The 17,354-nt window shown below is 38.2% G+C and overlaps 1 protein-coding gene across 1 annotated transcript in view; it reads right to left on the minus strand.

The window, feature by feature from the left end:
- The window catches only part of WDR49 (WD repeat domain 49), a 194,823-nt gene that overhangs the window by 33,751 nt on the left and 143,718 nt on the right, over nucleotides 1-17,354 (minus strand). Inside the window, exons 11-16 of the mRNA XM_061168263.1 lie at nucleotides 16,142-16,272; nucleotides 13,987-14,085; nucleotides 12,177-12,341; nucleotides 8,973-9,160; nucleotides 8,011-8,208; nucleotides 4,090-4,256 (exon numbers count right to left, since the gene is read on the minus strand). Coding sequence (XP_061024246.1) covers nucleotides 4,090-4,256; nucleotides 8,011-8,208; nucleotides 8,973-9,160; nucleotides 12,177-12,341; nucleotides 13,987-14,085; nucleotides 16,142-16,272 — 948 coding nt within the window. The remainder of the gene's footprint in view (nucleotides 1-4,089; nucleotides 4,257-8,010; nucleotides 8,209-8,972; nucleotides 9,161-12,176; nucleotides 12,342-13,986; nucleotides 14,086-16,141; nucleotides 16,273-17,354) is intronic.

Genomic DNA, 17,354 nt, shown 5'->3' on the forward strand with positions numbered 1-17,354 from the left:
GGAAAGGGAAGTGGGAGGGGGGATCGGAATGGGGAATACATGCAAATCCATGGCTGATTCATGTCAATGTATGGCAAAAACCACTACAATATTGTAAAGTAATTAGCCTCCAAGTAATAAAAGTAAATGGAAAAAAAATAAATAAAAGAGAAGGTAATCATTAAAAAAAGAAAGAAAGAAATATTCACAGTTAAAACTTGTAAACAGTTTAAATATTTAAAAGAAGAGAATGTTTAGAAAGCTACATGATAATTCCTAAGGAGTTGGCATGAATATTGGTATCTGGGGACACTCATATTAAATAACATGGAAATGTACTACCTCTATGTTTTTTAGGTTGTAAAACAGGTTACAAACTATGTATACTACATCCTCACCTTTATAAAATGCATATTTGTTTAGTTGCATTAGCATGCTCAGAACAAGACCTGAAGAGTGAAATGCCTAAGTGTTAGTGGTGGTTTTGCTGTTAATGATTTCTTTTCATCTTTTTCGTCTTGCTTATTTGTACTTCCAACATTTCTCCTAATGGACATGCATTATTTTCATAATAAAGACATATTCTAAGGTTATATTGCCTAAATTATTCATTTTATCTGTAATTTATCTAGATTAGAATACTTTTGTGTGAGTCCAGAAACCAAATATTGCCATAGATTAAGAAAAATGCATATACACTGTGGTTTTGTTTCTCCATTTTATCTTTTTAGTCATTTTCTTTTTTTCCCATTTTCTGATGGTAATATGACTTTTGTAGAAACTATAGAAGGGAAAAATCTATTTCTCTGGGTCAATTGTTAACTAAGCATTAGAACTTCCTATTCTCTGTTAAACTCCATATTCATCTTCATCTCCTCATGTTTAAATTGAAGATGACATTTTACCACCTACCTTACCTTCTCACACATAGTATCATAAAATATTTTAAGTGTATGGAAACTTGATGTTTATGTATAAGACAGAACATAATAAATGCAAAGATTCTATCCTGGAAAGAGAGTCTTAGGAGTTAAGGTGAGAACATGGCTTTACATGATTTGATTTTTTCCTTCATTATTCCTGCTTCTTCTATTTCCTATTTGCTTTTTCTTTTTGTATCTCTATCTTTCTTATTTTCCTCCCTCTTCATTTAAACATCTCCCTACCTGCATACATACACCAAATGTGCTTTTCCCCTTTTAGTCTCTCTAAATCCTTTCATGTATTTACTTTTCTTTCATGCTTTTGCATATAGATGAGAACTGGCATAATTTCTCCTTGAATTTCCTGATCTGATTAGGAATAGGTCTCATTCTTCAGAATAATATTTTCTTAGGTAAAAGGTAATCTATAATCTCTTCAATACTGGATGAAGACCACGAAAGATACTTTACATCTGAGAGTTGTATTGCATTTGTAGGTTTTCTCCATAGGATTCATGAACATGTGTCTGGGAGAAGTCAGAGCTGCCAAGAATTGACTGCCAAGTCAACTCTAAGGGTATGTTTTTAATTTTTTTCTTCCAACTAGTTCAAAAATTTCAAAATGACCGTATTCTGTACCATCTCATTACTACAAATTTTTTAAATTATGCCAACTACCCATTTGAATTAAAGGCAGAAATTTTAAAGATCACAGATATTTTTGGATATATTGTCACTTGAAAAGATGCAGTAAACAGGAATAACTTCTATTTTTACTGCCAGAAACTTCTCCCAAGGCCCACAGAAATATATAACAAAGGTAAGAAGATCACTCTGCTATAGTCTTATCTAATCTAGCAGATGCAAAGTTCTAGCTTTAAGAAAAATCTGTGAATTTAAGAATCTACACATCAACACTAATTTTCAGAAGACAAGTGTCATGAGGCAACAGGAAAGGACATAAGATGAGACAGAAGTCCGGAAAGAAGTAAAGAGCTCAAAAGGCCAATTTTGAACTCTAAGGAAAGGCTGATTTAAATTAAATAACTGAGACTGTCATAAGGAATAGGAAATTAGTATTTGACTGAACTAAATAAGAATCTGTGGACACTTGGATTCACTCTTCTGGAAGTGTCACAGAAAGAGAAATAATGATCAGTTGGTGTTACCCTGGGGTAGCTTTATTTCCCGATTAAGTTGGGTGGCTGGGTGGGGGCATTTTCCCATACACCAAGTTTTCCATTCTCAGCGTTCTATTCTTCTACAGGATCAGTCATGCTATATTTCTAAATTGAAAGATTCTTCTGCCTGAAAACAAAATGCCACTTGACATTTTAGCAAGCCATAGTTTAAGGAAATGGAAGAACAAATACCAAAGGGTAATTTAGTGTAACACGATGTTTCAAAGGGGATTTTTTTTCTCTCCTACCTCCTTATCAACAGAGGTCCACAAAGTCTGAAAGCAAAATAATTAATGAATTAAGAAGTAGACAGCATTCCCACATTTCAAAGTGAGGTGCTAGATCGGTTCCTTGCGCTCATCCCCTTTGTCAAGAAGGTGGCTCCAAAACTGATCTTGTGATGCTCAGATCAACCACCACTCTAGGACAAAAAAAAAGACTAAGGATGCAGAAATTCTAAGAGAGATTTGCACTGGAGAGAGACACAGGTAAGGACTGAGTCCCACCCTCATGGAAGAGGAGGGACTTTTCCCCTCAGTTTTAGCTTCCATTCACATCAGCCACACAAAAAGCTAAACATATGCTGCCCAGGATAACCCTTAGAGGGACACAATGAACCAGTGAATTAATATCTGAAAAAGTCTACTGTGACTGAAACTGCCCCAGAGAGCAAGAGACGGGGTGACTGTCGAGCAGCTGGGGTGGCAAGGATGTGTGTGTTTCCTTTTGGCCAAGCAGAAGTTAACCCAAGGGAAGTTACACAAGAGGTGAGGCTGCCAGTGTGAGGAGACTGGAACAGAAAACCCCCAACTGGTGGGGCTGAGCCCCAAGAGTTTGGTCAAAGAATGCATTAATTTAGAAAAGTGCAAGGCAGAGGTCTCTGGGTGGCATCATCAGAAAATGCCCAACTTTACCCTCTAAATGCAAACTATGGACTTTAGTTAATAATAAAGTATCAATATTGGTTCATGGATTGTAACAAATGCACCACACTAACATTTGACACTGTATGGGCTGAGGGCAGAGCAGGTATGAACTCTCTACTTTCTATGCAATTTTTCCATCGAGCTTAAAAAAGTAACATAGGCACATGGTAATAGTAATGCCAACTGTATCAAAGAAAATACAATGAATAAAATTGTTTTCTAAAAAAATTGTTTAATACAAAAGATGAAATTATGAGACCATGAGTTAGCAAGAATATAGATAACAAACAACAACAACAACATAAAAGCAATTTAAACCTCCTGGCATTAGAGAGTTAGAGAAATGTAAGAATGGGATCCATCTGAGTGGCAGAAGAGATGAAATGGCTGAACAACGGGAAGGAAAGGCTAGAAGTCATAGAATGAGAGTGATATTCAATATTCAAAGTTAAGCTCTTTGAACTTCTGCCACATAAACTTTTGTGCGTGCAGGCATGCTCATTCATGTCCAACTTTTTGTGAATCTATAGTCTGTAGCCTGCCAGTCTCCTGTGTCCATGGGATTCTTTAGGCAAGCATACTGGACTGGGTTGCCATTTCCCACTCCGGGGATCTTCCCGACCTAGGGATCGAACCTTCACCTCCTGCAGCTCTTGTGTTGAAAGACGGATTCTTTACCACTGAAACACTTGGGAAGCCCACAAATCACTGTGTGCCTTACCAAAACGAGAAGTAAAATCTGACATACATTCTAAGAGAGGTAGCTAGCTAGATAGACACATACATACACACATACACACATATATTGCTTTTGAAGAAAAGGGTTAATTTCCAAAATTAGGTTGATGATGGAGTGTAGACACAGAAGACTAGAAGACAGGATAGAAATCAATCATTACAAAGAGACAAGAAATAAGAATCAGATGCCAGCCTGAGAATATAAGCTCTTCCCTTGCCACACACACACAATCTACCAATGACCAGAATGTGAGCGGAATCTTGAGGTAGTCATTAGACGTTCCACAGAGCATAGAAGGAATTGGGGGCCAATTTTACCCTTTACAGGTAAGGTGTACTAACCTGTATGTTTTCTTATCAAGTAGTGAATGTTTTGATGGGTCTAAACATGATTCTTCCTTAGAAAATAAGGGAATTTCCTTTATGCTTTTCTCTTGACTCTTATTTCCCGTTAAATTAGTGTCTCTTTTAGGAACAGAAAAACAGTTTTCAAGTTGCCAATGCTTTTCCTAAAAAAAAAGAAAAGAGAGAGATATTTATTTTTATAAAATGTGCTTTCCTTGAACATTTGGGCTTCCCACTTGGAGCTAGTGGTAAAAAACCTGCCTACTAACACAGGAGACATAAGAGATGCAGGTTTGATCCCTGGGTCAGAAAGATCCTCTGGAAGAAGGCATAGCAACCACTCATCTTCTTGCCTGGAGAATCCCATGGACATAGGAGGCTGGTGGACTACAGTCTATGGGGTAGCAAAGACTCAGACATGAGCGAAGTGACTAAATGTGCTAGATTCTTAATTGAAGTCCTCGGGACATCAAAAATGAAGGAGATATGGCTCCTGTTCTCAAGGAGCTTACAGTCTTAAAAGGGAGATGGACATACACATGTAAGTTTAATAAAACTAGAAAGGGATACATCATAAGAAACAAGAGAAATTTTCTGAAGTTATAATTTGTCTTCTACCAGTTCACACTGCATCGACAGGAATGCCTCAGGGAATACAGCCTGGATGATGAGGGAACATTAAGGATCCCCAGCATATCTCACCTGCAACTGATCAACCTTTGTCAGAAGGATTTACAGAGTAGAATGCCTCCAGGGCCCAGGAATATAGTGTCAATGAATGATCAGGTCTCACATAGGATGATAAATAGTAAATGAAATTCAGCCTCAGTGTTCATAAGCAAAAGGGAAAGAAAGATGGGATGACACTGACTTAAGTAAGCCCATTTTCCATAAAGGGAGCCATAGCTACTCTCAGGGAATGACATATGTTCTTTTCCGAGAGAAGTAAGAAATACGGATCTCATATGAAAACTCATGTTCAATCATGGGCAACTCAAATTTTAAACACTGGGTGAATAAACTCAATCAAAGTCACGGAGTATCAGAAGCATCAGCTGAGGAGGGGACGCCAGAACACAAGGTCTGCAGACCACAACAGTGGTCAGTGCTGAGACAGACACTGAAGAAGCACACGAACCATCTCACTTCTTTTTATGCCACAATCATCTGACAGTTTCCTGGGATAAATGTATCTCCACAGATAAAACATCCCCACCCCATCTCTCCAACTCTAGAAATAGACATAGCACACTACTTACATTTAAAGATCTAACTTGAAAACCAACCAGATCAATAGCTATGTCGTAAAACCGATTCACAGTTTTTAAGAAAAAAACCTTCTTTTATGAAATATATTGAACCACAATTATATGAACTTTTAAATACTTTAATTAAATTGAATGAGATCAGAAGATGAAGGCTTAATGAAGGAAATTAAAATACACGATTGCCTTTCCTTTTGTTTTTATAATGACTAGACCAAAATTAATTCAACTAAAAGACAACTGCAACATTCCAATATAGGTCAAAGGTCACTATGCCTTACAAATCAAGTTGGACCAGGAAAAAATTGTTCTGACCCTAGTCATGTTTGCAAATGGAGTCTCTTCTTATCTAAGTATTTCCATCTGCCTACCGTCTTTCTGTGAAAGCAGGCCGCTGCTCAAACTATGAGAAGAAGGTTCACTGTTGCTTTTTTCCAGTTATCTACTAATTTCCTTTTTCTTCCTCCCCTCCTTTCCATGTCCCTCCCCTCCCACTGCCTCCTGTGGCCCTTGAAACTAGCAGCACCATATCCAAGTGCTTGATAAAAGTGAGTTCTTAAAAAAAAAAGAAAAAGAAAAAAATTAAAGCTCAGGCAGAAGGGCCTAGAAAACCCAGCTGTCCCCTGCTTTGCCAGCCTTTACTTTCTAAAACTACCCGGCTCTAGTGGCTCTTTTCCTATCTTGAACAGAAGGGATAAAACCAAACTATTTTCATGGAGGCTTTTTGAGGCTGAAGTCCTTCGAAATACAAAAGACTTTATAAAACAACTAAGGAAAATGACCAAAGGTGTACAAATGAACAGTTTTGCTAGCATATATTTCTTAATTCGAATAAAATTTCCACACAGACTGTGCTTTCTGGACAGTTTTTGTGGCACCCGTACCTAGAGCAGTCTTACTTCTTGCTTCCGCATCATCTAAGGTCCATGGGGTCCAAAGAGTCGGACAAAACTGAGCAACTAACACAAACACACACACACACACAAAAGGGACTGATACTCCAGACACACCTGCCAGGTGACTCTTGCTTTCGTTGTATCTCTTTTTACCAGAGCCCACACGGCAGGGCCATAGAGCAGTGTCAGGATTGCAGTAACTTCTAGAGCTGCCAGACAGCTTTCCGACTCCTCTCACGTTCAGAATGCCAGCCGTGCCCCACGCTGTCTCTCTCGCTACCACTGCCCACACACCCATTTGAGTTCCCACTCAGACACTCTTTTTGCTAAGAAAAGTCTAGCACTTGCCTTATTTACAGAGCAGAAGAGGCTGTACAGATCTTGGGTGTCACGTGGAACTCCCACACTACCCAGCCAATCCACCCGTCAATTTACCAGCATTTTCTGATGCACCGCCGCCCTCCACGTGCTCAAGGGCTGTACGGGACTGGGGCAGCGCAGGCTGACCTCCTCAAGCTGACCCGCAAAAGGAACAACAACAGACTTTGTCTTCCAGCGAGAAGGGAACCACCATGCTCAGGGCATGAGGTGACATCCAAGGCTGCTGACTAGGAGTAAGTCAAACAGCCAGACAGAAACTGAGGTTCCTGGGTGAGCTCATACCATCATGTCTGAAACTGTTCAGACTGGTTCAAATAGAACAAACTGCTATATTGCCCCCCAGACAAAAGGGAATCGGAACTGAGTTTCCATGAAAACAAATGGAAAAAAGAAACGTGAGACAATAAATATTTTCTTTCTTCCATGACCTCTGGTTCCATTTTTTGTAGGCTCATATAAATCAGAGCTTAGTTTCATGGGAGGAAGAAGTTAAAAACATGAGCTGTGAAATGATTCACTTTGAATTCAAAGCCAAACCCTACCACTTACTCGTGTCTGTGAGCTCAGCAATTGATTCAAACTCTCTGTGCCTCTGTTTCCTCATATGTAAAATGGGAATAATGAGCATTCCTCCCTAATGAGACAGGCAATTATAAAGATTACATGAAATAATTCATGTAGGGCTTCCACATGGCGCTAGTGGTAAAGCATCTGCCTGCCGACGCAGGAGACATAAGAGATGAGGGTTCAATCCCTGGGTCAGGAAGATCCCCTGGAGTAGGTCATGGCAACCCACTCCAATAATTTTGCCTGGAAAATCCCATGGACAGAGGAGACTGGGGGCTACAGTCCATGGAGTCACAGAGAGTCAGACACGACAGGAACAACATAGCATGCATATAGAGACCTTAGAACAGGAAAAACTCAGAAAACATTAATGAATGCGATTTTGGCAGGAATAAATCAGACAGTGAACACAAAAGATTTGTTTTTAATTTTCTATATTTGATTATTGCCTGATTATTATCTGTCACAGTCATCTATTTTACAGTAATGCAGGACAATTATCCACACTGTATTTCTACTGAATTTTGAAACTGAAGAGATCCACTTATTTTGGAGGAGAAATTTTGCTCAGAAATCCCTACATATTTTAAGCTGCTTAGGTCCCCCATCTTTCCATGTCTCCAGTGTCCTCTACTTGATGGAACTGCCATGGTTAATAAGGGAGGCCTAGAGCTATAGTTGCAGAAATGGAAGTCACTTCTTTCATGACTAATGAACTTTAATAGCCGATGAGATTCAAATGGAAACCAGGCCAAGTTCATACTAAATGTCAGGTAAATATTAGAATAGTAAAGAAGCAATATTTCTACCTGACCAAATATCTGGACGGGAACACCACAGACATCAGTCACACAAACGCTGCAGTCTGCAGAGGCAGAGAGAATCAGCAAGCGGCCGCCCGGCTCACACATCTCTAAGGAGCTTATCCAGTCTTCGTGGGGTCGGAACGATCTTATCAGAGTTGGGGCCTGTGTGAGTTTGTTCTTGCTGGAATTAATACAGTACTCCTGAATGAAAAGACACGCCAGAATTCTAAAATGTCCAAAAAGGAAATGATTACAGTGATATAACACTTTTTTTTTAAGTCTGATACAAAAATTGAAAAAAGGTGCATTTGGGAACAGCAATCTGTGATACAAATGCAAAAGAACAGCTCATGATAACAGAGGTTAGAAAAAGAGTATTCACATTCAAGAAAAGGTTTCTAACTGATTCGACTAACTTGAGAAGTAGAAAGGAAGGAAGGACGGGGAATGGAAGGATAGAAAAATATAAGCAGTAAAGCCAGCTACTAGATAAAGTGGATGAACTTTATCATGTATAGGTAGTCACATATTATACAATTTTATAGTATTATTAGAAAATTGAGCAGGTAATCAGTGACACAAAAAATCCCAAACAAACTCAGGATGACAACAATGTTAGATAAAAGGCCAGTACACTATTTAGATTATGCTTACTATCTCATTTAAAATGAGGCATATCTTAACTATTTATTCTCAAACAACGCTGCAGTACCGTACTAACAATACTGCATTCCTAAATTGGGAGACTGACTTGACTATATATTAATAGAGGATTTTCAATATTGAGTAAAATCTGCTTCTTTCCATGAAGTATTTAAAGAAGTCTCTGATCAATACATAAGTTTTCTTTAAAATACTGAATGTTTCTTCCTTTATCTAGAAACAGACAAGACCTGATTCATAATTATCTGAAACAAAAGGCAGACAAAAATAATAATGATAATGTGAGAATTTTTTCAACATACCTCTATATTCCAGATTTTTAACCACCCCTCCAGATCTCCTGTGGCGAGGTATCGATTTGATTTATCAGTAGACATAATAATAGAACCAACTCCACTATGAGCCAAAAATTCAGCCAAAAGTTGCTTCTTAAATGTATCCCAGAATCTGACATACCCAGATCCTCCACATGATACCAGGTTGGCTCCCCCTAATATATGAGAACACCTAATTAGGAAACTACAAACACAAGAAACAACTTCCTCATCAGTTTCCTCGTTGAAAGCATATGGATGTCTCATGCATCCCACCTGGGCTGGTGATCTGTTTCACCATAGATAGTATACATGCTGTTCTTTTGAAATATCCCACCCTCACATTCTCCCACAAAGTTCAAAAGTCTGTTCTGTATTTCTGTGTCTCTTTTTCTGTTTTGCATATAGGGTTATCGTTATCACCTTTCTAAATTCCATATATATGTGATAGTATGCTGTAATGTTCTTTATCTTTCTGGCTTACTTCACTCTGTATAATGGGCTCCAGCTTCATCCATCTCATTAGGACTGGTTCAAATGAATTCTTTTTAATGGCTGAGTAATATTCCATGGTGTATATGTACCACAGCTTCCTTATCCATTCATCTGCTGATGGGCATCTAGGTTGCTTCCATGTCCTGGCTATTATAAACAGTGCTGCGATGAACATTGGGGTGAAACAGATCACCAGCCCAGGTGGGATGCATGAGACAAGTGCTCTGGCCTGGTGCACTGGGAAGACCCAGAGGAATCGGGTGGAGAGGGAGGTGGGAGGGGGGATCGGGATTGGGAATACATGTAAATCCATGGCTGATTCATATCAATGTATGACAAAACCCACTGGAAAAAAATAATAATAATAATAAAAAAAAATAAAATAAAATAAAGACTAAGATCTAAAAAAAAAAAAAAAGAAAGAAAGAAAGCACATGGATGTCAGACAGGTGAGTAGCCCTGAGATCAATTCCCAGCACTCTGATTCTCTCAAATATACACTGGGAAAAGCCCTATGAAAGCTTCACTGGTTTGTGCTGAGTATTAAGTGAGATAGGATACGTAAGATGTACTATAAAATCTAGTTACCACTCCTTCATTCATTATTTTGATATTATTTGGCTTTCAAAATTTTGATAAAATTGATCTGTTACTTCAAACAAACTTACAAAATATTAATTTAAACTTTATGATAATAGTCCAGTTATAGAAAATCCATCTTTCTTAACTACCCATTAGACACATATACTAAAGTAGTAAAATTCCTCATGCACAGAGCTGGCTTTGCGTATATGTATAGTTACAGTGGCAGAGCTATGGGTTTCTCTATGCAGCCATATGCTTAGAATGCTACTTATGAGCTTGCTTCTTAATCTTTCATCAAGAAATCATTGTAAGTCCTTATGGAACACTTTTTCGGTTCATAGGCCTAGAACTAACCTTTTCATTTCCCATTTTTATACGCATGTAGAAGCACTTTACCTAAATTATTCTTCGGTGGCAAAGTTCCTATTATTATTTGATAAATCTGTAGATGACTTCCAATTTGCTTCACAAATGAGCTGCCTATTAACAATCATATCTGTTTAAGGTAGAAATAATGGTATGTAGCCGCTTCAGTGGAAACAATTTGGGAATACTGATAACATTAAGAAGAATTAGTGTTGAGGAAATGAGAGCAATTTCAGGATAACAGTTCATTTTGTGAGTGTAGGTGCCTTCTGGAAAAAAGAAAGTTTTAGACTCTAACCATTTCAAGGTCTATTCTAAATATTCCACAATGATTTTAGAACTCTATATGGGTATATACCTTTATTGATTCTTAATGCAGAAAAAGTTTACATGAAAATCATGCAGATTTTCCATCTTCAAATTGAATATGAGAAAGTGAATATGGAAAACAGGGTTCAGATATGTTTATTTCTTTTTTCAGTCATATAATACATATAGATCTAGATTCCTAACATTAAGGAAAAATACTTCTAAAATTAAAAAATTATTTTTTTAGAAGAAAAGTAAAAAATATGCATTGCTTTCAGAAGCAGATTTTTATCTAGGGAAGATGCAGGCTGCATCAATGCCACGTTTACATCACCACTGAAGACAAAAGGGAAATTAAGCAAATAGTTATTTCATCTATTATAATATCAAATAACTGTGGTAAATCATATGTTAGCATGTATCTTGGAAGCAGCTCTAACCAGCCTTATTCTGAAAAGGATGCACAGTTGGTATAGACACCCAAAGCGTTACCTACTAACCCCCACCAAAAATATTAAGACCAAGAGCAGGCAGTTCTCATGACCTGGGATCAGCAATTAGCAGCAGCTATTTCAAATTTCACTATAGCTTCCAATCTCCGAGTTTCTCACTATTTTCTCCTAGTCCATGTTGATAACATCTGCCAGTGTGGTCATCTCAGATGCAGCTCTTGTACCCCATGTAGGCTTTGGCTCATGTATTTGGAGCATATTTCATGCTGTGCCCTCTGCTTATATACTTAGTTGCTCAGTTGTGTCCAACTCCTTGCAACCCGATGGACTGGAGCCCACCAGGCTTCTCTATCCATGGGATTTCCCAGGCAAGAATAATGGAGTGAGTTGCCATTCCCTTCTCCAGGGTTCTTCTCAACCTAGGGATCAAACCCTGATCTGAATTGCAAGTAGATTCTTTACCATCTCAGCCACCAGGGAAGCCCATGCTGAGCCCTATACCTAACAAATCTCTATGCCATGGCTAGATTCAGTTCAGTTCAGTCACTCAGTCATGTCTGACTCTTTGCAATCCCATGGACTGCAGCATGCCAGGCTTCCCTGTCCATCACCAACTCCCAGAGCTTGCTCAATCATGTCCATTGAGTCAGTGATGCCATCTAACCATCTCATCCTCTGTCATCCCCTTCTCCTCCCACCTTTCATCTTTTCCAGCATCAGGGTCTTTGCTAAGGAATCAGTTCTTTGCCATCAGGTGGCCAAAGTATTGGAGCTTCAGCTTCAACATCAGTCCTTCCAGTGAATATTCAGGATTGATTTCCTTTAGGATGGACTGGTTGTAATCTGGTCCTGACTGTTTGCTAGATGCAGTCAAACTTTACTAGGCCTAGATCGAATTAGACTGAACTTTCTTCACTGTTCCTTGTCCCAACATTTTACAATGTATCAAAGCAGTCTATAGTCAAAATATAAATTTATATTTTACCTGTCCCTGTGATGTTTTTTCTTGCTTCAAGGAAGCAAAGCCTCATAACAGCATGATTGCACTCAGTGTCCATCTCAAAGGAACAGGCTCCAAGGGTAGCCTGATCATAGGTGAGATGGGTAGAGGGGCTTCTCCCAGCACCAAGAAGCTTTTGAGGCCCTGCATCTGAGATGGAGACAAGCCAGGTGACTTAACGAATAGAAACATCTGCTCTTCAAACAGAGATGAAAAACAATAGGCCACCCCCATCACAGTCTCTGATGACCCCAAGTCTTACAATGGGTTTCCAGTCAACATCCATGGAGCCCCCTGCAGTTCACTTCCTCAACCTCAACTTCACAGTTTGATCCCATTTTTGTTTCTCATACTCCATATAAGTTTACTGTGTTTTTCCTTGAAATGAATTAATAGGGACTTCATTTTGTAGTCCCTGCTAACATCTTAGAGATACTGATATGTTCAAGACAAATGTGATCCCAATATCATGGCATTTTCAACTTATTAATCATTAATATTAAGCTTGTAAATAATTTAATGAACTTGAGATATAATGACTATGTATTTAAATCATCATTTTTAAGCAATATTATTTGTTAGTGAGTTACCCTGAAAAGGATATCCCTAATGGTACTTCAATGATCTAATGACACCATCTTCACATTACACTAATAAAAACTGGGGATATTCATCTCAGAATCTATAAATAGTCTGAACATACTTATGAAAAACCTATACAGAGAACCTAAACATTCAAAGCAAGAAATCTACAGCAATGTTTCTTGTGTCTTTTAAAAATTTGATATAATCTGCTTTTCTTTTCTATCTGTCTCTCTGTGTTTTTAATCACAGCCACAATTAAGTCTGCTGTGAGAACAAGACTATTCCCCTGAGGGCCGATGCAGCAAAGAGGCAGAATTCCACTTTCTCAATGGAGGATTCAAATGAACCCTAATGATGAGCTCTTTGTATTGAAAACAAAGCAAGTCAGAGTTTCATGCCTGCAGCCAAGTAAACTCCAAATTTCTTATGTTAGTTTTCTTCCTCCTAACAGATTATTCCCTCAGTTTTTCACACAAACACACACACACACACACACACACACACACACATGCAAAACTGTATCTGATGACCAGTCCTTTCCTAATCTAATTCAGTCTCTGTGAGTTCTTCCAATTGATACAACAGAACCTCACTGGGACATGAGGTATGACATATTCATTACCCAAATAAATTAGTCTAAGGAAAAACCTTTAGTATCTAAGGAAACTAAAATAAAATGTGAAAGGCAATTGTCAAGACATTTTGCTTAAGCATAAAATATTCATCTGCTCTGCTAAACTTCCATAAAATACAATATAATTCCATCTAATGCTCCACACAGTTTTCTAAAGCAAGAAATAATTTAAGATTTCCAGGTGGCATAATATTTAATACAAGCTCTAGACTAAGCCTGAGCAGCCTATCAAGTGAACACAAGTTCCCATTTTCCTACCAAGGAGTACCCAAGGTTCACTCAAAGGCAATTTGGCGAGGTTTATTGGCAAAAATAAGCTAGATAAAAATGAGAGTTCTGTTCCCCACTGTCAGTAATTCAGAAACGCTGATGTAGCATAAAGAAAAGGAACAGCAAGCCATAGAGAATTTGCTAAGCCAAGTAAATCTCAAAGTTCTTTTTAGTCACTTTGACAAGACAACGGTATCACTAATCCCTTGCGCTTACAGCCAATCATCTATAATTCAGAAGCAAACTGCAGCAGGCCCATGCACCAACAACCAGGCCACATTATTTTAGTTTCAAACTTGCACTCACCCGATTTTGATTTTAGCAGCCTCTGATAATCAGGGTGAAGGACATAGTGAGCATTTTCTGTGCTGTTGTTCCACAGAACAATTTCTCCATCATAACTCCCTACAGGAGCCAAGACAGAGAATAGAAATTACCAGAAAGTTAGATAGAAAATACGAGCAACAACAATTAGAAGAAATCATTATCATAATAACTTACATGGAATCTGACACTTTGTAAGTTTTCTCTATATATTTGGAGACATGAATAAATAGTAATTACTAGTGTCTTTATTAAATTTTAGAAATTGGAAACTTCACAAAATACCATTCAGTAAGTTTAACAGAGATTATTGTAATATCTTTTTTTATTCTGTGGTAAGAAAGGATTCAGAATAAAGGCTTTGTAATTTATCAGTTTGAGTCCTGGTTCTACCACCTACCAGCTGTGTAACCTTGGCAAGTTATTTAACTTTACTTGATGCCACAAGTTCCTCACCTAAAAAAATGGGTTAATAAATTTATTTATCTGATAAATAAATTTATGGTCTGAAGAATGAAAAGCACCTACTGCCTAGAATATTACACATACTGAAATAGTATTAATAACTACTATATTATTTGTTTATTATTGAGGGCAAACAAATTTTCCTTCTAGGTTTCTATTTCCTACATCTGTTCTTTTGTTGGGTGTGTTCTGTTTATTTTTTATCTTTTATGTTCTTTATTGAATGTTGCTTTCTCCAATCCTAGAACTTTCCCTACACAAGTCCTTTCACACTGTTCCATGCAGAAAACATAGAAAAGTCCAAACAGTGAGGCTAAGTCTGACCAAGCTGGTCTTAGAAGGAGCAGTGCATACCCAGACCACTGTTCTCAGCAGCCCCGTGAGAAGAGCTCCCTAGTGAGCAGAGTGCCAACATCAAGAGGAGAGCAAAAGACAAGAGCTGAGTGGTATATACTGATGGTGTCCTTCTTGGGATTCAGAGACAGAAGAAAGTAATGCTTACTGTACTCTGTATTGTCCTGGAGAGGCAACCTGTGTAACTCACAAACTGGCCAAAGATGATAAGCTTCCTCGGGTTAGCTGTTCATGGGAACATCCACCTTCTCCTATCATTTTAAAATGTTTCACTTGCAAAGTGTTTGACCGAGCATGTTCACATAGGATTGAAGGAATGAAAGTGAATGAAGAGATTATTTATTCCCCAATTACAATGGTATTTTATGACACTTCTACAATATCAACTACACAGCGATACTTATTTTCATCATATTTCAGTATATGGTACGTGCTGCAGGGTAGATTTCCAGCAGCTATGGAGCAAATTCAACTGCAGGGCTGGCCCTCCTGGAAGTTCTGAAAACAACAAAACTCTAAGTGTAGATAAAGCAGGAAACCTCATATGGTAGCACTTCATAGATATCCAAGCTCTTTTCCTGTATTTTTTCATTCCTCTTAATTAATGACATTTTTGGTTCTATAAAACAAATCAGGCTGTCAAAATATGGACTTTATAATTTCATGGTGCAACCTGTCTTTATAAATTGTTTTCTTTGGTTGGAAATAATTCAACAATTTCTGATCCTCTTTAATATGCCACATCAAAGTATGCCCATGGATCCTGTCAAGAGCTTGGATTTATAGATTTTTTGTGAGACCGGTCTTTAACCAACATTACTTAGAGTAAACTGTGCCCAGAGGATGTTCCTGTTATGAAAGATCTGAGTGCGACAGAAGTGTGATTTGTACCCAACAACCCTGAGGTTGCTCCTCAGAAAAGGACAATGAAAATGAAAGCTAGTATTTACTGATGGGCTTATTGTAAGCACTGGGTTAAACCCATACACAGATTATCTTATGCGATCCTCACTATAAACCAACATGCTGATAAATTATTATTTGCCAGAGAAAATGGTATTTTAGAGTCAAAATAACTTGCTCAATATGATGTAGTGGCAAGTTGTAGAACCAGGATCTGAAGCCCGGTAGCCAGGCTTCAGAGCTGATTTTGTAACCACTGTTGTACAGCCCTAAAAATAAGGACCTGAGTTAGTTTAAAGTACAAAGACAGCTTCTTTAAGAAACCTGTTCATTTTGTAGTTGAGAAAAGGCTTTTTCAAAGTGAAGCAAAGGAAACTACTTTCACCACTGATTGTCAAGTGAACATTCAAGTAACCTGTAACAAGAGTTTGTGGAGGTAAAAATGCAGCACATAATATATCATCATGGTGTTGAATTCCTCCTTTCCATTCTTCAGGCTGGATGAAAAACTGATTGAAGTTCTGAGGTCGAAACACAGTAATAGACCTAGTAAAAAAAAAAAAAAAAGGATATAGCATTTAGCCGTGAATATAAAAGTGGATATAGACATGGAGCCGTGGATATAGATATGGGGTAGCCATCCAACAGTTGAATAGCATGATTTGAGAAGTCTAAAAGATGATGCTGGGGACCTCCATGGTGGTCCAGTGGTTAAGCCTCCACACTCCCAGTGCAGAGGGTCTGGGTTCCATTCCTGATCAGTGAACTGGATTCCACATGTTGCAACTAATGAGTTTGCCTGTTGCAACTAAAAAATATCCCATGTACCACAACTAAGATCGAAGATCCTGCAACTAAGATCTGGCACAGCCAAATAAATAAGTATTTTTTAAAAAATAAAAAAAGATGATGCTATCCAAAACTTTATCCCTACTTGTCGTCCATAAGGCTGAATCCCAACACTGAACTTCCTTTTGAAGTCTCTCTTAAATTCTCTGGTAAATTATGAATATAGAGGGTTAATCTTCCTTTCACAATCATTAATACCAAACATGTGTGCATTTGTCAGATTAATCATCCACCACCAAGACCCTAAAACAAAAAAACCAAGTGGTTCTAACTTGGAACCACTACAAGTTTCATGGCAGTAACAATACAGAAGAGCAGAGTCTGTGAATAAGTACTATTGAATAGTTTAGACAAAATCATTAAAGTTTCTTTTCATCAGCTCACCCAGGATATTTAACATGTTTATATTCCCTGCGGCATTTTCCAGACTTACTTGACCACAGAGTCCTTTCTCATACAGCATCCTGAGAAACTGTTTGTGGAACACTTGAAAATGCAGCTTCAAAGGAATGGGATGGAGGACAAAGATGTTTTCAACAGAAACAGTAGTTTTTTTAAAGATCAGTATCCTGAGGCATTACTGGTGAATTTGAGGACAGATCCAAAAGGACAGAGAATGAAATGCCTGATGCCTGGGGAGAAAAGGAGGAGCTTAAATATTACATGATGGAGGCATCAAGTTATAGGACCACCCTGTTTCCTCTGGACTGAACTCTGGCCACCAGCCACTGGCAAGCCTCCCCCTACTTCTAGAGCCACACTCACTTCAAGGGGGCATT

Source organism: Dama dama, chromosome 19 (genome assembly GCF_033118175.1).
Source record: "Dama dama isolate Ldn47 chromosome 19, ASM3311817v1, whole genome shotgun sequence".
NCBI lineage: Eukaryota > Metazoa > Chordata > Mammalia > Artiodactyla > Cervidae > Dama > Dama dama.